Source organism: Mirounga angustirostris, unplaced genomic scaffold (assembly GCF_029215605.1).
Source record: "Mirounga angustirostris isolate CCGP_5_RB_7025 unplaced genomic scaffold, mMirAng1.0.hap1 SCAF_15, whole genome shotgun sequence".
Taxonomy (NCBI): Eukaryota; Metazoa; Chordata; class Mammalia; order Carnivora; family Phocidae; genus Mirounga; species Mirounga angustirostris.
In genome coordinates this window covers 72,948,585-72,969,348 of record NW_026991723.1, presented here as the reverse complement: position 1 = coordinate 72,969,348, position 20,764 = coordinate 72,948,585, and the positions used below count along the sequence as shown (strand labels likewise).

Here is a 20,764-nt window from a genome sequence, read left to right as displayed (position 1 = left end):
AAAAAAAAGAAGATAGCAGGAGGGGAAGAATGAAGGGGGGGAAATCGGAGGGGGAGACGAACCATGAGAGAGTATGGACTCTGAGAAACAAACTGAGGGTTTAGAGGGGAGGGGGTGGGAGGATGGGTTAGCCTGGGGATGGGTATTAAAGAGGGCACGTTCTGCATGGAGCACTGGGTGTTATACACAAACAATGAATCATGGAACCCTATATCAAAAACTAATGATGTACTGTATGGTGATTAACATAACATAATAAAATAAAAACAAATAATAGAGTACTGAGTATGATGATGTCAAAGAATAAGGAACTTGACTCCTAGACTGACTCTGTAGGGCAGGAAACTGGCCTTTGATATCCTTATGGTAGCTTTGACACATTTTCTTCTATATTTTTGCTTTCATCTTCATTTATTTACTTAAGATCTATCCAGTGTTGTAATTCCCCAGATAACCAGTATATGAAATGCTTTTGATGTTTTAAAAAGGATTATCAGTCCCAGCTGTTCCTGGAGCTCTGGGCCCTCTCACAATCACATCCTCTGCTGTCACTGGAAGAATGGCCATTCCTGGGGCTGGTGCTTTACCAGGAAATTCTGTTCTGCTTGTCACCAATCTCAATCCTGATGTGAGTTGAGAAGATTTCTATAATTTTAGTCTTCGAGGAGGAGGTATAGTACTTTCTGGTCTAGGGTTGTATTCAAATGAAAATGTTTGTTTCAAGGATTTTTTTATTTTAAAGATTTTATTTATCTATTTGACAGAGAGAGACACAGCAAGAGAGGGAACACAAGCAGGGGGAGTGGGAGAGTGAGAAGCAGGCTTCCCACTGAGCAGGGAGCCTGATGCGGGGCTCGATCCCAGGACCCTGGGATCATGACCTGAGCCGAAGGCAGATGCTTAATGGACTAAGCCACCCAGGCACCCCTGTTTCAAGGATTTTTATTAAAGTTCATCACTTAGTATATATAGGAGAATATAAAATCAATGCTTTAAAGTCAACTGCTGTTTTTACAAGTAAACTTCTTTTAAATTTTTACTTAGGCACTTATATTTTGTGTTATCCTTTTCAAACAGCTTATCACACCACATGGGCTTTTTATCCTGTTTGGTAAGTTCTTTGCTGTTTTTGATGTCTGTGATTTAACCTATTTCACCATTCAGTAATATTTATCAATTATCTCTATTTGCCAAGTAGTGGGTTTGACGCTGAGGATAGAGTAGGAAATAAGACTAAGTAAGTAATTATAGTTACAATAAAGTTTTATAAAAAGGGAAATAGAGATTGTAATGGGAACATGGAGCTGGGAGACCTAACTTAGCTGAGGGAATCAAAGGTGGTGTACAAAAGAAATGATACTTAAGCTGAGTTGTGAAAAATGAGTAAGCATTAGCCAGGCAGAAGGGCGAATGTCCTTTCCCAGATACTAGCAATGGATGAGAGAGCTCCTGGAACGTGGAAGTGAAGGAAGCCCCCCCAGTGGAAAGTGTAGGGGAGATATGTTGAAGCTGGACAGATGAATATGGGCAAGGTCATGAAGAGCTTTGTAAACTAAATTAAGGAGCTTGATTTTTAACCTAAAAACAGTGGGAAACCACTGAACAGTTTTAAGCAGGGAAGAGGCCTAATGAAATCAGGTTTTAAAAAATGAGATTCAGATTTTAAAAAGTTTCCAGACTTTCTAATAGTGTTCTTCTCTCAGTTAAAAATAAATTTTTAGCATGTACTCATAATTTATATATGATTATTTGTAAACTTTATCCATTTTTTACTGTACAGTATAATAGTACAAACAAATATAAGAGCAACAAAATAAGTAATATCCAGCATTTTAAAGATTTTTATTGATGAAAATTTTCATAAAAAACATTAACAGTGAAAAGTATGATTTAACATGCTTCATTATTTTCAAAAATAATGAAAAATAATCTTTCCCATTTTGATTTAGTATTTCCGGATCTGATTCCCAAATTCAGTTTATTTTAGTACTTGATCTTAATGGTTGTCAAAACTAAAAAAGATAGCTCATAAAGTTAAGCGATTTAAGTGGAAATATTTCACTGTCACTATGCCTAATTATGATACTAATTTTTCAGTCTAATCCACTTATTTTCGTTGTACTTTGCCTAGAGAAGTTCCATTTTTTTCCTCTTGTTAAATTGGTTGATGTTGAAAACTGTTGCATTAGAATATTTTTTTAACAAATTGGGTTAAAACTCACTGGTACTCTTTATTTGAAAGTTTTATTAGGATGGAAAATTGTTTCAAAATTTTGAGTCTATAATAGGTTTTTTAAAGTCTTTTTGAGATATGATTTATAGTCATACAGTTCACCTACTTTAGGTATATAAATCATTGATATTTAGTAAATTTACATTGTTGTACAGTCATTACCACAGTCCAGTTTTAGAACATTTTCATCACCCCACAGAGATCCTTCATACTCACTGGAGTTACTATGAAAGTTTTTATTCATAACACATTCATGTAATTTTCAATAACAAAATTAGGTATTAATGATAAATTTTCACATGTCTCTTTAATAGCTAAAGTACATTTCTTTCTAAAAGTAGTTAATTTCTTACTCATTTTAAAAAAATAGCACCCTCAGCTTGAAGAACAGATTGTATGTGTTATTTTTTAAAGAATATCTATTTTAGCCACTCGTCGTTTCTAAGAAGGACAGCATGTTTGGAATACTGGTCTTTTTGTTTTAAATTTTAAAAGTACCATTCATCTCTAAGTTCAGTTGCCCTTAGGTGCTTTCCCACAAGATAACGAGCACTCTTGTGTGCCTCAAAGATTTTCAGTTACTCTCTCATCACATTACAAAGTATGGTCATGGTGCTACTTACTTAAGAGTCTTATTTTTATTATATTGGTGATACCCTCTAGCATATAAACTGCAATATATTTTGATATACTGAATTTTAAAAAGAGAATACTCTTCTTATTGTAGAAACTTCTGCCTGTAATTTCATGTATATATTAAAAATTAGTAAGATGTAGTTTTTATATTGGCTTATATAAACAAATCAGTATAAATAGGAGTTTGATTATTTCCCCCTACACCCCAATGAATCATTTTGCCAGTCCTTTGAAATATGGGATCCACTTTGGAAAAGACAGAAATAGAAAAATTGGTTGTATTGAGGTCAGTTAGGAGGCTATTAGGATAGTCCAGGTGTGAAATGATGATGGTGGCTTTGATGGTAATGAGGATGGGAAGAAGCAGACAAATGTAAGAGGTAATTTAGGCCATAAAATGGGTACTGGTGATTGATTGGATGTAAAAGTTTAAGGAAAGGGAGAAATTAAAAGATGACTCCCAGGTGTCTCACTGGAGCAAGTATGTGGATGATGGTAATATTTATTAGCAGAGTTAGTGAATACTGGAAACGGGGAGATGAATCTGTTTGGGACATACTAAATTTGAAGTGTTTATGGGACATCCAAGTGAAAAGGGTTGAGTAGATTAATAGATGTGAAACAGAAGAGATACAAATTTGGGCTCATATGTGTAGAATTGCCCAGAGAATATATATAATATGAGAAAAGAAGCCTTCTTAAAATGTATTCATAAAATTAAACATTACACATGAATTAAAATTTTTAATAAAGTTTTGTTTTTTCTTCTCAATTAGGAGTATATGGTGATGTACATCGAGTGAAGATTATGTTTAATAAGAAAGAAAATGCCTTGGTTCAGATGGCAGATGCGAGTCAAGCTCAGCTAGGTACTAATGATTAATAGTAATGATAATCTGCCCCTTTTGTATGTGTATTTTCCTATAAAATAAATTTATAGGTAATAGGAATATGATTTTACTGAAGAGTACCTCCTTATGCAAATGTCTTCATTATTATTTGGACCTGCTTATAGTTTAAGATTTAAAAATATTTATTACTCTTTGAAGTCTGAAGTTCATTCATCTATTTGAACCTGTTGTTGATGTTTAAAACTTTGACTCTAGGGTTTTTCCATTAAGTATAAACTAATAAATGTGCCTTGTTTTATTTAATTTTTTTTGTTGTTTGTTTTTCTTCCAAATTAAGTTTTATACTATTTCATGGCTTAAAAGTTTGGGCAAGCTTCATAATGATGGTGCAAGAAAATGGCATTCCATGGCCTTATTGTTCATTCTTACAGTGGCTGTTAAAAATATTACTACTCAGATTTTTTTATTAAAAAATAATAATAATGTGTTCCCAAGGGGCATCTGACTGGCTCTGTTGGTAGAACATGCAATTCTTGATCTCAAGTTTGTGAGTTCAAGCCCCATGTTAGGCACTTAAAAAAAAAAAAAGTGTTGCTTGAGATTAAACTACCTTTATTCAGTTAACCATTTCCTGAGCACTTGCTATGTTCTGTGCACTATGGAACTGTCTAGCACTCTGCTAAGAAAATAGTTATTTTTTGTTTAAGATTGCCTCTCTTTCATTATAGTCAAGTAAAGTCACTTAATACATTTCTGTATGTAAGAGTTTTTGAATTTAAAACCATTTTAACCCTCAGAACTGACAATATAATTTCAAATGACTAAATAAAAGGAATTTGTGATAATTTAGACAAATTTTACAGTGACTCTTAATACCCAAAATTTATTTTTTTCCTCTGCACCAGCAATGAACCACTTAAGTGGACAGAGACTTTATGGAAAAGTACTTCGTGCTACACTGTCCAAACATCAGGCAGTTCAGCTTCCTCGAGAGGGACAAGAAGACCAAGGTCTGACCAAGGATTTTAGCAATAGTCCTCTGCATCGCTTTAAAAAACCTGGCTCTAAAAACTTCCAGAATATCTTTCCACCATCAGCTACTCTGCATCTTTCCAACATTCCGTATGTACCTAATTATTTATTATTCTTTTAGATGATTAATTATGTTTTGGGAGAGGTAGAAACTCTGAAATTATTCTGATGTAGCAGTTGTCCTAGTCACTTAGATGGTTTATTTGCCATCATGTCTTAAGGTTCTGTCTCTAGTCATACACTCCAAAAGTGAAAGGTGACAATTTCTTTCCAAATAGGGAATTAGCAACTAGTTATCTCTCAGTTTTAAAAGGGCATGAAAATAAGTTTGTGTCGGGGCACCTGGGTGGCTCCGTGGTTGGACATCTGACTCTTGGCTCAGGTCATGATCGTAGGGTCCTGGGATTGAGCCCTGCATCAGGCTCCACACTCATTGGGGAGTCTGCTTGTCTCCTTCTCTCTTCCCCTCCCTCAGCTCACACTCTCTCTCTCTCTAAAATAAATAAATAAATCTTTTTTAAAGAAAAGTTTGTGCAGAAATATTCCATTGGTACATACTTGTTCATCTCTTTGTATAGAAGTAAAGGATTAAATTAATTTTTAAAAAAAGAAGGATTAACCAACATAGCAAAATCAAATACTTTGTATCTAATAAAAATATGGGAAAAGTGGACTCTCTAGTATTTATCAACAAGTTGCAAAGCCATTTATATATTAATTACTTAAAAGCTAAAAATTACTTTATTGTGACCACTCTGTGTTAAGCAGTGTTGTAGTAGACTTGTTCTTTACTCATCTTCTAACTCAGGAATTAACAAACTATAGCCCACCAGTCAAATCCATCTGTTTTTATATGGCCTGTGAACTAAAATTGATTTTTACATTTTTAAATGGTCGTGGGGGGGGGGGGGGAGAAAATCAAAAGCAAAGAATTTTGTGATTTTAGAAAATTATATAAAATTCAGATTTCACCTTCCAAAAATAGTTTCATGGAAGATAACCACACTCATTCATTTACATAGTTCTGGCTGCTTTTGAGCTACAACAGCAAAGCTGAATAGTTGCAACAGAGACTCTGTGACCATCAAAGCTTAAGATACTTACTGTGTGGCCCTTTATAGAAAGCATCATGCAGTCCTTGTTCTAATTCTTGATATCCTTGACCTTTGAAGATGGCAGTTGTGTATAACTTAATCTAATTCATGAAGGAGTAATGAACTTTGGAAGGGGTGGGGTAAAAGCTGTGGGGTATGGTTGTATATGCCCATGTGTGTGTGGAAATTTAAAGACTGAGGGAATGGAGAAAGGGTAAAATTCTAGAACATTACTGAGAATGAGAATGGGGATGAATAGGAATAGAAAATAATCACTCAAAATAATGTGCATTGCTCGGGCTGCCAGCTAGTCTCTGGTTACGCTACCTGAAGGAACCTTGAATCTGAATTGGGCAATGGCTCAAACCTCATTCCAGCCAGGAAACTGGAGGAGTCGCTGAAGGAAAAACTCGAGATTACATGGATCTAGAAATGGAGCAGCTCATTGCTATGGAGTCAGGTAGAAGGACAACATACTTAGATACCGAGACAGGCTCCTGTCATTGTTACCTTCTTAAATACATTATCTAGGGGCTGGTCTCAGGTTACAACCTGGAAAGGACATTAATATTTTTTGAACCATCTACCAATTCCTGGGCACCATACTGGTAACTTACATGTGTTACCTCATTTAATCTCCATATAATAACCTTTTTTTAATGTGGTGAAATACACATAACATAAAATTTATCTTTTTCACCATTTTTTAATGTGCTGTTCAGTGTACCTTCACATGAAGTGCATTCCTGTTGTACAGCCATCACAACTGTCATCTGCAGATTCTTGTCATTATCCCAAACCGGAGCCCTGTACCCATTAAACAGTAATTCCTCATTTTCCTCTATACCCCAGTCCCTGGTAACCACTATTCTCTGTCAATTCATGCATAGTAACCTTTGAAGTAAAGTCATTAGTTTCATTTATCAGTGAAACTGAGAGTCTCAGGTTAAGTACCTTACTCAAAGTCATATACCGATGAATGAGAAATAGAATGTGAACACAGATCTGTCTCCTTGCAGACTCATTGTTCTACTACACCATCCTTACTGGCAATCATGAGATGAAATACAGTCTCCTTTCATCTCATAAGAAATTAGTGAAATAGGACAGCTGCTATGTTAGAATAATTTAGTCAGTTGACCCTCATGTGATAGGCCACTGTACTAGTTATCTACTGCTACATAACAGATCACCCCAAAACTTAACAGTTTAACAAAATAGTAAACGTTTATTATCTCATACTGTTACTCTGAGTCAGAATCCAGAAATGGCTTAGCTGGGTGTTTTTGACTAAGGATCTCTCATTAACTGGGGCTAGAGGATCCACTTCCCAAGTAGTTAACTTACTTACGTACCTAGTTCTTGACAGGCAGCCTCAGTTCCTTGCCACACGGTCTTCTCCATATGGCTGCTTGAGCATCCCCATGAAATAGTAGCTGGTTTCTTCCAAAGTTAATGATTCAAGGAGGGCAGGGTGGGAATCACAATGTCTCTCAGCCTTAGAATTCAAACATGTCATTTCTACAGTACAGTAAAGGTTACAGAGGACATCTCTTCGTTATGGGAGAGGAGTATCTAAAGGCCTCAATATTAGGAGGCAGTAATAATAGGGAGTCATCATAGAACCTGACTTCCACATACATGTATTCAGAATTACCCTAAAAGCCATCGAAAATGTAGAACTCTGGTGGTTGATAGCTAACAAGTCAGAACTGGGAGGTAACTTTGGTAATATTAGAAGTAGCTTTGGAAATCCTAGAGTTAATTACTGAAGTCAGTGATATGGGTAATTATCCCTTTAAAAGAAATACAGATAGATTTTCTTGTTCTTTATATACCTGCTCATATCTTACGCAAAAGATTTGAGACCAAATTACATTGTTTGAGGACATGTGTGTGACAACCTTGAACATCTTTCAGGGCACTTCCAAATCGTGTCTTCATTGTATGGCTTTATTATCTTTGAAATGTGAGCTACTCTGGAGATTTGACAGTTGCAGCAGTTAATCTTTGGTTCATGGGAGAATTGGGGCTTAAGATAGTTGACACTCTCTGTGATGTTTTCACAGCCCTTCTGTTACAGTGGATGATCTGAAGAACCTTTTCACAGAAGCGGGATGTTCAGTGAAGGCTTTTAAATTCTTTCAGTAAGTCCATGCTCTCAAGAAATACATTAACATTATTTAATGTGTTATGCAAATTTTTAAAGTAGTTTAATGAAGTCTTAGAGGGTTGGGGAGAATTGTAGGCAAAATTAATTCTATATACTTTTTATTTCTTACATTATTTTCAGGAAAGATCGCAAAATGGCACTCATTCAGTTGGGATCTGTGGAAGAAGCAATCCAGGCCCTCATTGAGCTTCATAACCATGACCTTGGAGAAAATCACCACCTCAGAGTTTCCTTCTCAAAATCTACAATCTGATTTTTCTGTGAATTTTTCTCCTAAGATTGGACCATAATTTCAGTAAAACCTTCAGACATAGACTGAAGCAGCTCAAGACCAATTCTGCCTCTTTCACAAAAGTAACTCTGGTTTGATATTCAAGTATATTCAGAAAATCAAGGGATGTTCTTTTTTTCCATTTTTCCCCCTTGCCAGTATGTGATCAAAGGTTTGTTTTTCCTTTGTGCCATAGTTTCTATGAAAATAACCTTTAGGGAAAAAAAATCAAGAAAGGAATTTTTTTTCAATAATTTAATTCCCTATATTAAATTGGATTTCAAGAGGACAGACTTTCTTTTAGTTTGGGTCCAGATCAGCCTTATACAACATTTCTAAAATCCTTTGTACTTTGGAAAAATTTAAACATATAGACTTTAAAAAAAAAAAAAACAAGTTTTTAACTTGATGTTTCAGAAGTTCAACCCCTATAGGAAATTATGTTCACTTATAAAATTACATTATTTGGCATATATTAATAGGTATACATAAACAGATTGGGTTGTATTGGAAGAAAATTTATAAACTTGCATGTTTTCCTTCAATGGTTTCTTTTTTTCCACTGTAAGACACTCCTTAGACTAGTACACACCTTCAATTTTTTAAGACTCTTTGGAGAAATGAAGTGTCTCAGTTGTCCCCAAGGAAATTAAATAGAATCCAAGATCTATTAAGGTGTCAAATTAATTATTAGTTTTATTAGGAAAAATCATGGTTTAAATTTCAAAATGACACTATTTGCTGAGTAATATGATCTTGGAAAATTTAAAAAGTAATCTACTTACAACTACTTTTTTTATAATTGTTTTCAGAAAAAAAGTTTACAGTCTTAAGGAAAATATTCAGGTCTATCATATGGTTTGACAGATTTTTTAAAAGTTATTTTTGGTAAGGTCTTCTTTTAGAAAAAAATTAATCTCAAGGGTTTTTTGTACCACTATAATCTCTAATACTTATTCAGAATTACTGTGTATTTACTTAATTTCTTATTATGTGCCTTATTATGTGCTTATGATACAATAGGTTAGAATTTTATCTAAGTATCTTGAAAGCTATATCGTGGGCTTGGTGAGCATTTTGTTTTTTCTTTCCGTGTTTTGGTAAGGATTTTAAAGTTTTTTCATTGCAATTTTAAGTGGTTTTCAATAAGTAATAGTTTTTATTCAAATTTTTGGTGCTTTGGTGCAGAGATGGGGTGGGGAAGGGTGAATGGTTTGGGGACTGTCTCAGTGCACACCTGTAGGCCTCTTCACATCGTGACCAATAGTGGTCATGCAGTCATTGACAGAGCGTACCAGTTTGGGACTATAAAATGCAATCTCAGTTTCTGGATCTTGTCTAACCTTTATCACTCATTAGAATTTGTCTCAGGATTACTTGGTTTTTCTCAGTACTCAAGTGACATGCTTTTCTTTGTTAATGTAACATCATCACTGAGTGCCCACATACATGGAGTATGACAAGGTGGGCTCCTTTTTCAATACTCTGTCCCTCTCTATGGTTGAGTGTAAGAATATGTTTTAATGTTGCTTCAGTGATTCTATAATGTAAAATTCTTTCTTTTTAATGAGAAACTTTGCATTTGTTAATTATTTTTTTCAGTGCTTGATCCGATTTTTTTAAAATCAGAATTTGTCAAGGGGGTCATTTTTGTCCATCCCTTTTACAGTTTTCAGATCCTCAGAGTAGCTCATCTCACCTTTAAAAACAATATCTCAATTTCTTTCCTATATTCCAGCCATTAGTTTGAATGTTGGAAGATTTTCACAAAAAATTGGAGACTACAGAAGATACTGTAGGTTCTTAAAAAGCAGAATTCACTCAACACTGAGCAACAGGTAGTTGGTAGATAGAATAGGAAGGAGGACACTAAATTTAGAAACCTTTCAGATGACTCCATTTTAGCATTGACTGAATAGATAGGTATAATCATTTATATAGTTTTTATTTTTTTTTCACTTAATGTGTTTTTACTAAAACACTTGAGTAAGGGGGGAGGAAAAAAAATTTTTTTGGCGGGGGGAGAAATCTCCCAAAATTTGCTTCTTTTTTCCTAACATACAGGCACTATTATAATTGTAAGTGACACATTAAATTGGATTATTTTGTTCGCTTTGAGTTAGGAATTACTGTGTGATTTAATTCATGATTCTCATAACATTCAGTGTCAATGTAGCAGAAGGGAGATCATAATAGCATTGAATGTAATTTTGAAGTAGGGAATGGCCTTTAAATCTGAGAGAGAACATTTGAATCCTTTTCAGGGAGGGTGTGTGTGTGTGTGTGTGTGTGTGTGTGTGTGTGTGTGTAGGTAAATATATATATACATACATGCACTCTTCTAATGTACATACATATGCACAGTACATACATTTTAATTTATTGACAAAATCAAATTAAGATTTGGAAAAGTGAGATATTCTTATCTAAAATAGTATGCTTGAAATCATCAATTTGTGTCTGAAATTAGCTGTAGTGCATGGATATTGTCCATATTGGGTTATTTGCTGTTTGAATTATAGAGGTCTACAGTATTTGTTTTGGCATAGTTTCTGTAGAAACATTTAAAAATATCAGGGTAGTGGAAAAACTAAATCTTTGTACTTTTGTTTTGGCATGCATTTATTCAGTATCTTCTGAACAATGTTTTCGCTGTTGAGCTGTCATAGTATCCTATTTTTAAGTTTATTTACTTTATTTTAAGGAGTATTGTCTTATCAGTTTTTGGAAATGTCTTGACTTTTACACAAAGTGTATATATTCAGGTCTTCAAAAAATAGCAGTACACGTTCAGCAGTAGCAATTTATGCCAAAAAGTTTTACTTTGAGATTTAAATAACTTGCATAGCAGTAAAATGTGTTTTGTGTGAGATAAAAACAGAAAAATGACCCAGTATCTTAATATCTTAATCGATAACTTACTGGAGAGTATCAGAATTCCCAATAGCTCCTATAGAATGACATAAATCGTTTAAGATTGGTAATCAGTTATTTTTAGTAATGTTTCTGATTCTATTGTTAAAAGTTACAGATCTCACAATTTTTAGAGACAGAATTTCTGCCTGCTTAATTCCTTATGGGAGCAATGCCTTCTTTGGCTCCTCCTAGGATGGTGATCATTGGTTCTACTTCAGATGATAAAAAGTTAACTCTCATAAATGTCTCTCTTCATTTTCATACAAACATTTCAAAGCTGCTATGTCATTAGGCAGTGAAATTTATATAGTGAATATATTATCATGTAATTTCTGTTCCCACTAAATATTTTTGGACAAAAGATGACAAACTCAAAAGTATGTGTCCGTCCCCCCCCCCCCCCCCGCCCAGTGACTCACTTAAAAACCCTACATTTGCCAAACTATCAGTCTCTCTTCAAAAACCAATGTGTACTGCTATTTTTAAAACCAAAAAGACAGCATGACTATGCGTAAAAGCATTTTTCTTAGCCTTTCCTTTGTCTTGATCAGTTGTTAACAAGAATAAAACTGCCAGACTTAAGATATTCTATTGTGCTAAAAGAAATACAGTTTAGATTGCACAAAAGTTTTCCTTTAAAGAAAATAGAACTCAGCTGTCCTTCAAAAGAGCTGTGTTGTTATCTATAAGACTATTTGCAGTCTTTTTTCACAGCAAATTCTAAAAGTTAGTTATGAATGGTTTAAAAAGTAGAAAATTACTAAAAAGTTTGGGGGGTTTTATAAAGGGAGGAAAACAAAACAGGACCAAAGTTTATGTGCCTTCTTCAGTAGTCTTAATTGACCTTTTCTTCCTATTTGAGACTAAGGTAGTATCAGTATTCTGGTTTTCAGGAAATATGTACTATATAATTTTAAAAGAATGTTATCCCACGGACTATTCATACAAGCAAAGAATTGTAACTGTATAAATGAAGTCTCAGTTACAGTTTGCCTTTATCACATAATATTCATTCTACAGCATTTTGCAGGTCCAAGAATGAGCTGCTCTACATCTTTGTGGTAGTCATTTTAGTTTTTGTAACCTGAGGCATATGTTCCAGAGAACAGGGATATTTGTCTGGTCCAGTGACCTTGGTGATAATAGTCATGATTGAAAACTGCTTATAGCAAGCTTAAGTCAGCACTGTAAACAGATTTTGTTGTGTTAATTTTCAGTTTTTGAACCTACGTAGTAGTTGTATTAACAGATATTTAAATAGATATTTTTGATGTCATTTGAAAAAAACAATATGCTCTGGCCTTTTCCCCCCCTTACCATTGTTACCCAGATCTTTTAAAAATTCATCCCACATCCAAAAAGTACTAATTATAGATTGCTGACCAAGCAAAGTTTTGCATCAAAATGTCACCTCATTGCTCTGACCAAAGACTTACTGTTCTGGTTTTAACTCCTCTCATTAAGCATTTTTTCCCAAGCTCCTTTCTGAAAGAAGACCCAGTGCAAAGCGGCCTTTACTTTCTATTTCCTATTGGTGAATAGACTACTTAGAGAAAATGGGAGTATAAATGTGAACAGAACGGATTAGGATGACAAGGGTTTGATGGGCATTTTCAGTACTGTATTTAAGAAAAACAAAAATAGCACAGCTAGGAGCCTCTGACATTGTCTTGTGTTTTATGTGGTCTGTTCATAAAATTCCCTTTTTCAGTTTGTAAGAATGTTCATCTAGAAGTAGAAAATGCTGTAAATATTTGTAACAACATTTTTTTAAACCAGGCCAAAAAAGGAAAAAAAAAAAGGTTTTTGGGAACAAGTTAACATATAAAGTGGTTTTATATAAAACATCAATTGTCTTGTATATTTTGATAAGCAGCAGTACCAGCTTTCATTTGTAACAGTTTGTGGTGTTGGAAGAAAAGGATTCTGTGATTGTTTAAGTGAATTATGTTATAAATGCAAAGAGAAGATAAAATATTAAAAAACATATTTTCTAAATGCGTAGTGCATGGTTAATTCAAGCTTCTGTACTCTACAGTATATTCCATTTTCGTTCAATTTGTATATTTGCTGACTATTACTTGATAATCTCTTATCTCTTTTCCTAACAAGTATAGCATTGTAGCATGCCTTTTAATAAATGTCATGACATCTGTACTCTCTTAAAATTTTCCGTGTTCTTGTGTCTGTACTTCGGGTTTCCTCTTGTCTTACCTGTAATTCTAATGATGTCATACTTTCTTTTCTTTTTCTTAACCATCCGTCTAAACTTGTCATAGAGGGAATAGTAAACAGATATTCATACTTTAAAAACTGACAAAGCCCTAAGTCTGCTAACCCCCTCTTTTAATTAAGGAATGATTTTATTTTGAGAAGCAAAGTGCTTTTCTGATCATCTTACAATGCAACTTCTTCTGTGGCCCTCTCCCTTTAGTACAAGTAAACAGTGACACATGTGTGAGTTCTCTCTCTCCCTGTCTGTGTATCTGTCTCTCTCCACCCACCATACACACACTCTCCATATAAACGCAATTGCCAAACAAGAGTTGGAACACTTTTTCCAGTTCAGATTTTGGCTTTCCTATGGGATGAGTGTACATAAATTTGAAACATGAGGTGTGATCTCAGACCAGGTTTGTGTTCTTTTTAATTAAAAGATAACACAGTTACCAGCTGCCAGATACTGCTTTTCCTTAGACAAAAGTTCTATTTGTAAGTTCTTTAAAGAGTTACTGGATTGTTGGAGTTTATTTTACTCTTTTGCTTAGGATCTTTTGGAAGTAGGAATTTATTTTTAATGGAATATAAGATTAGGTAACCACTATTGATCTTTGCTGGCTAACCTGCAAAATCTATTGTATCCATAAATGTCATTACTTTGGGTTTTTTTCAGTGTAAGAAGCATTTTTATCAGGAAAAGATGAAATAACTACAGCCATATGAGGTTTTATAAACTTCCTTAACTGTGAAATGCTTATTTACATAGCAGAGGGTTTCTAACCATCACTGAGTCATACAGGTTTGAAATAAATGGATCTAAGAGGCTACCTAGTTGAATCTCCACTTTTTAAAGATCAGCAGTGCAGAGAAGGAAGTGACTGGCCCAAGGTTACATGATAGTCAGTTGTGGAGTCTGGACTAGAACCCAGGACTCCTTGGTATTACCCAGTACCCAGCATTGCCCCTAGGGGCTCTGTCCTGCCAACTATTACGAAGACTGTGATCTTGAAGGTCTGTACACAGAATTGAGGTGCTTATATACTCTTCTGAAAACTACCAAAACCAGTTTGAAGACATTGCATAGTGCTGGGGGTGTTTTTGCTGAAGGGTAAAAAATGCCTACCTACTTCTGAAAAACTTAAGCTAAAAATGTAATTACAAGTTGCAAATTTGAGAACTCTTAAAAAATGTAGTTGCTATTCATATTAGTTTGCTAGTGTTCATATAACAAAGTACCACAGATTAGGTGACTTAAACAACAGAAATGTATTTTCTCACAGTTCAAGAGAGTAGAAGTCCGAGATCAAGATGTCCTGAGACCTCTTTCCTTGGCTTATAGGCCTAGGCCATCCTCTCCCTATGCCTTAACACAGTCTTTCCTTTCCTCTCTGTTTCTTTGTCCTCATCTCTCTTTTTATAAGGACACCAGTCATAATTGGATTAGGCCCACCCACCTGACCTCGCTTCACCTTAATTACCTCTTTAAAGGCCCTGTCTCCAAATAGAGTCACATTCTGAGATATTGGGGCTTAGGATTTCAACACAAGGATTTGAGGGGGACACAATTCACCCCATAGCTCTATTTAGTAAAGATTATTTATTCAACTCACCAAGTACTGGTTATACCAGCAGTTGAGCTAGGTGCCAGGAAAGATACAAAGAGTTAAGGACATGATTGCCTTACTTTTTAGATATGTGTAAGTGTGGAATGTTAGCCTAAATCCATAAACTAAATCATTTTGAACTCTTGCCTCCAATAGGAAGCCCCCAAAATGAATCATGAGGCCTCTCTAGACAATTCTAGTCAGAATACATAACGGCTAAAGCTATCCTATAGCTAATTATAAATATGTAGGAATACATACACTGCAATAATTATCTACTCTTCACTTTTAGAAATGAACCATTTCAGAGCAGTGATCATTTCTAAGACATACCATTACTTGAACAGTTGAAGGAATAAAAGGACATTGTCAAACAAGCTGTGTGCAATTTTTAATGACCAATATTTGTTGATAGAACTGGGACTTAAATGAACGGAAGAATAGTTCAAAGTGTTAAACTCTTTACAATTTGAGTGATTGTTCCTGCATTATCGATTTTTTTCTGTTGTCCTATTTTGACTTCTGGAAATTGGTCACTATATGTTTCTATCAAAACAATTTATGCTGAACGGATAAAGTTCTAATAATTTTGTTGGAATTACTGTATTTGTAAGCCATTGGGTTTAGATGTAGAACTTCCAACTGTGCTAGTATAAAGTATAGTTGACCAGAAAAGTGAATTCTGATGTTCCATGCAGACCCTGTTAAGAGATTGTCTTTAATCAAATGAAAGCTGGTATTAGTTATATTAATTAAACTTTAGGACACACACTATTAGAGATAGATTTCATAATGATATATTTATATAATGAAATACTTGATAGTTATGCAAAGCATATAATAAAGCTACATAAAAGCTACATGAAGAATCTCAGAGGTGATGTTGAACAAAGGCTGTACACAAAAGAATACATAATGTATAATTCTATTTACATTATGTTCAAAAACAGGATAGTGGTTACCTTTGGAAAGGAGGTAATTGAGGGTATGAGAGGTTCTGGTGTGTGGTTAATGTTTGGTTTCTTAACCCTTGTACCCGTTATCCAGGAGAGTTTACTTTCTGATTATTCATTGAGCTTGTACACTTGGGATTTGTACATTTATCTGTATGTTATACTTCAATTAAAAGGATTTGGGGGCACCTGGGTGGCTCAGTCATTAAGCGTCTGCCATCGGCTCAGGTCATGATTTCAGGGTCCTGGGATCAAGTTCCACCTCGGGTTCCCTGCTCATCGGGAGGCCTGCTTCTCCCTCTCCCACTCCCCCTGCTTGTGTTACCTCTCTTGCTGTGTCTCTCTCTGTCAAATAAAAATAAAGTCTTTAAAAAAAAAAGGATTTTGAAAAATGATTGTAATTGAGCAAGGAGCTCTAAACTGTTCTCCTTGCTTCTTAAGTCAGCTGATTATTCTACCCGGTAAGTAAGACCTTGTTATAAAGTACTCAAGATACCATGAACTGGGTTTCACAGGGCAACCCTCCCACATATTTATGGCATTTCTCTGGCCATGGCATACTTATAGGAAAAATATTACCGAGAACAAAACAAAAAGCACAAACTGTTTTCAAGTAAATTTTACTTTTTTGAACAGTTTTACACCCAACTCATTCAGAAAAGATTGCATTAATAGTTTTGTTTTTGCAACTATAAACCTGATCCTGTGGGCTATCTGATATCTAATCCCTTAATATATTTCCATCAAGAAAAGCCAGAAAGACCCCTAGCTCACTAGCTCACTAGCATCCTGAGAGACTATACAGAAGGCTTAGCAAAGCTTCTTGTCATTAAGATTCTTAAATATATACTAATTAGTGTCATGAACTCCATGGACCTAGTAGCCACTGCCACAAGCCAATCTTGTTTCATCTATTCTTCATCCCATTCCTTGGATGATTTTGAAACAAATCCCAGTCATCCTCTAATTCCATCTGTAAACATTTCAGTATGTGTAAGTCCATATGTTGTAGTTGCTGATAAAGTCTTCTAGTACATAGCTTTCCTTTCCATTGTTTTATTGTTCCCTTACAACTTACTTGAAGGAACTGAGCTCTTTCCTCTAAAAATTCAAACAGTCCAGGGGCGCCTGGGTGGCTCAGTCGTTAAGCGTCTGCCTTTGGCCCAGGTCATGATCCCAGGGTCCTGGAATCGAGCCCCGAATCGGGTTCCCTGCTCAGCAGGAGGCCTGCTTCTCCCTCTCCCACTCCCCCAGCTTGTGTTCCCTCTCTCACTATCTCTCTCTCAAATAAATAAAATCTTAAAAAAAAAATTCAGTCTGAATTTCGTTGAAGATGTACATTCCCACGATGTTATTTCTTTAATATGTCTCCCCACCTCCAGTTTTCTGTAAATTGGAAACTGCTACTTTCCTTTCCCCCTTCCTGACTACTTTTTTTGAAGGGGGAAGCGGGGAGGTAAGAATACTTCATAGAGGGGCACCTGGGTGGCTCAGACGTTGGGCGTCTGCCTTCGGCTCAGGTTGTGATCCCAGGGTCCTGGGATTGAGCCCCGCGTCGGGCTCCCTGCTCCGCGGGAAGCCTGCTTCTCCCTGTCCCACTCCCCCTGCTTGTGTTCCCTCTCTCACTGTGTCTCTCTCTGTGTCAAATAAAGTCTTAAAAAAAAAAAAAAATACTTCGGGCGCCTGGGTGGCTCAGTCGGTTGAGCAGCTGCCTTCGGCTCGGGTCATGATCCCAGGGTCCTGGGATCGAGTCCCACATCGGGCTCCCTGCTCTGCGGGGAGCCTGCTTCTCCCTCTCCCCCTGCTTGTGTTCCCTCTCTCGCTGTGTCTCTGTCAAATAAATAAATAAAATCTTAAAAAAAAACAAAACTTCATAGATGGCATTGGACCCTTAATGTGTCATTATGGTAGTAACCATTGATCACTATTACGTAAATCCATTAATTTTTAAGGATAGCAAAATGACAAAGTTCTATCATGCCTTTTGCATGTATTATTTTGATTGCTTTTATATAATAAGAGAAACTTCCCTTATCAACTATTTGGTTACTCTGAGGTACAGTTTCTATAGGAAAGACAAGATAAACACTTCGTTCTTTCCCTTTACTTGCCTGTTTTGAAACGATTGTTTTATTTTCTGCCTTCCAAAACTTTGTGTACCTTGGGGTTTTGTTGGTTTTTTTTTTTTAAGCCTGTGCTTTTATGGAAAATTTAAAACATTTGTGAAAGTAGACTCGTGTAAGAAACTTATGTGGCTGTCACCTAACTTGTATAATTCATATTCATTGTTTTCTATACCCCTCCCTATTCACTCTGTACTTTCACTTGGAAGATTATTAACTATTAAATCATTTTACATAATACTTTTCAAACTGATTGGTAAAAAGTTGTTTATAATATTTTAAAATCTCTACCTAGTTGGTAATTATAGTCCTTTTTTTAAGAGAGGGAGAGAGATTTTTTTTTTTTTTTTTTTTTTTTTTTTAGAGGCGGGGAAAGGGGCAGAGGGAGAGAATCTCAAGCAGGCTCCACACCCAGCACAGAGCCCAGTGTGCGGCTTGATCTCACGACCCTGAGATCATGACCTGAGCCATAATCAAGAGGCGGACGCTTGACTCACTGAGCCACCCATGCACCCCAGGTATAGTCATTTTTTAATGGTTTTTTTTTTTTGGTTGTGCCTTTTTTTCCCCCTCCATCTCTCCAGAAGTATTTTCAAAGAACCTACTTTTTAGTTGTTTTGATCCCCCAAATAGGTTTGTTTTTTAGTGTATTGATGTTTTATTGTCTTTATACTATTTTTGAATTTATGTTGTGATTCTTTTGCAAAAGATTTTTGGTATATTAATCATAGCTGTCCTCTTTGATTGCCTTGTTTATCCTAAGGATTTCCACTACATATCTATCCTTCATGACAAAAACAACAAATATGAGAGAAATAAAATAATTTAAGTAGGAATAAAAGCTTATTTTAAAAAAAAAAAGGTTTAGGGTTGTCCCAATGATTCTCTCCCCCTGATGGCTTTTATTGCTGTACTTTCATGTAGACAGTTTCATAGACAAATGTTTGCTGGGAAGATCTGAGGTTGAAGAAGTTATTCTAGCCATGCCATCGAGGAACACAGTAAAGCGTAAAGAACTGGTGTGCCTTTTTGTGTAGCATGATACTGGCTTACAAACTAGTTCTAAAGAATCTATCTGATTTTGCTTCTCTCCTTCTTCCTCTTTCGGGTAACAGGAAATTTATCTACTCTCTACTTCAGGGCTTTGGGAGTTTGGTGACAAACTCCCAACAGCCCAACTATCTTTTACAGTATATGTATTTGCAGATCCCTACCCTTACTGAAACTATTGCTTCTGACATATACATTTTGGGGGTAGCTATAACTTCTTCCATGATGTCCCCAAAAGCATAGGATTTCTTACATATGGTCAGTCCCAAGGAAGCCAAAATATTCCCCTGCACAGTGTCTTAGTTTGCTAGAGCTCCCATAACAAAGTACCACAAATGGCTGACTTAAACAACAGAAATTTATTCCCTCAAAGCTCTGGAAACTAGATGTCTGAGACGAAGGTTTCAGTTGTTTGGGTTTCTTTTCCCCTTGACTTGTAGATGGCTGTCTTCTGTGTCCTCACAGTGTGTGTGTGTGTGTGTCCATGTCCTAATTTCCTTTTAAGCACACCAGTCATATTGGATTAGGGCATACCCATGTGACCTCATTTTACCTGAATTACCTCTTTAAAGGCCCTGTCTGCAAACACAGTCACATTCTGAGGTACTGAGCATTAGGACTTCAATATATTTGGTGGGCGATGGGGGGAGGCACAATTCAGCCCATAAACATTTTTCCCTAGGCGCTCATGACCCTCCTAAGAGAATCTTCAGGACCTTAGGAGGCAGAGTCTCAGAAAAACTATTCCTTAATCTTACTGACTGGGGTCTGTGCTATTTGTGTAGCAAAAAAAAAAAAAAAAATCAGAATCGAGACTGCAGAGGTTTGAAAGTAAAATTCTTAAATTGTTAAAAACATAATTCTTATACAGAAATCGTGGACATGAGTTAAAGTTTTATTTAACCCATTAATGAAGGAGACAGCAAGATGACAAGCTGTACAGAACGATATTTCATGTCATCAGTGGGGGAAGGAATTCTGAAGTGAGTTGCTAATTTAGATATAAAACCATTTAATCTTCAGGCAATTAAACCATAACACTTGGGGTTCTCTACTGGATATATGTTTTTTCAAATCACCCCCTTAATGGTATTCCACAAGTTAACCTCTAACTTAACAGGATTATTAATCATATAATCATCAATTATGTATTATTTCAAAGTTTTGGATACTTTCCTTGCATAAATAAAATCACCACTTAGGATCTAATATATATTGGGGCACCTAGGTGGCTCAGTCAGTTAAATATCTGTTTTCAGCTCAGGTCATGATCCCAGGGTCCTGGGATCAAGCTCTGCATTGGGCTCCCTGCTCAGCGGGGACTCTGCTCCTGTCTCTCCCTCTGCCTCCCCGCTCATGCTCTCTCTCGTGCACTCTCTCTCTCTCCCAAATAAAATCTTAAAAACAAAAAAGAATCTAATATGTATTATCCTTCATCTTGAGTCTCTTTGAGCAACTTCGCCAGCGCTGGATCTTAAAAGAAATAGATCTGAAGGTTGACTTCTGGCGTGATGGCATGAGGAGCTCCACTGACCGCTCGCTCCCCAGTAAAAGTGAAAGCTGGAAAAAAAATTTTTTTAAGGACTCTGGAAATGGTCCTAAAGGCAA

The 20,764-nt window shown here is 35.7% G+C and overlaps 1 protein-coding gene across 11 annotated transcripts in view; it reads left to right on the top strand.

The window, feature by feature from the left end:
* PTBP3 (polypyrimidine tract binding protein 3) overlaps positions 1-13,204 on the top strand; it is a 125,902-nt gene extending 112,698 nt beyond the window's left edge. For all 11 annotated transcript variants that reach the window (XM_064579198.1, XM_064579195.1, XM_054509351.2 and 8 more), the window contains 6 exons: positions 489-628; positions 1,078-1,111; positions 3,646-3,738; positions 4,626-4,842; positions 7,916-7,993; positions 8,140-13,204. In XM_064579198.1, coding sequence (XP_064435268.1) covers positions 489-628; positions 1,078-1,111; positions 3,646-3,738; positions 4,626-4,842; positions 7,916-7,993; positions 8,140-8,272 — 695 coding nt within the window. In that variant the 3' untranslated portion in view covers positions 8,273-13,204. The remainder of the gene's footprint in view (positions 1-488; positions 629-1,077; positions 1,112-3,645; positions 3,739-4,625; positions 4,843-7,915; positions 7,994-8,139) is intronic.
* Positions 13,205-20,764: the final 7,560 nt, after the last annotated feature.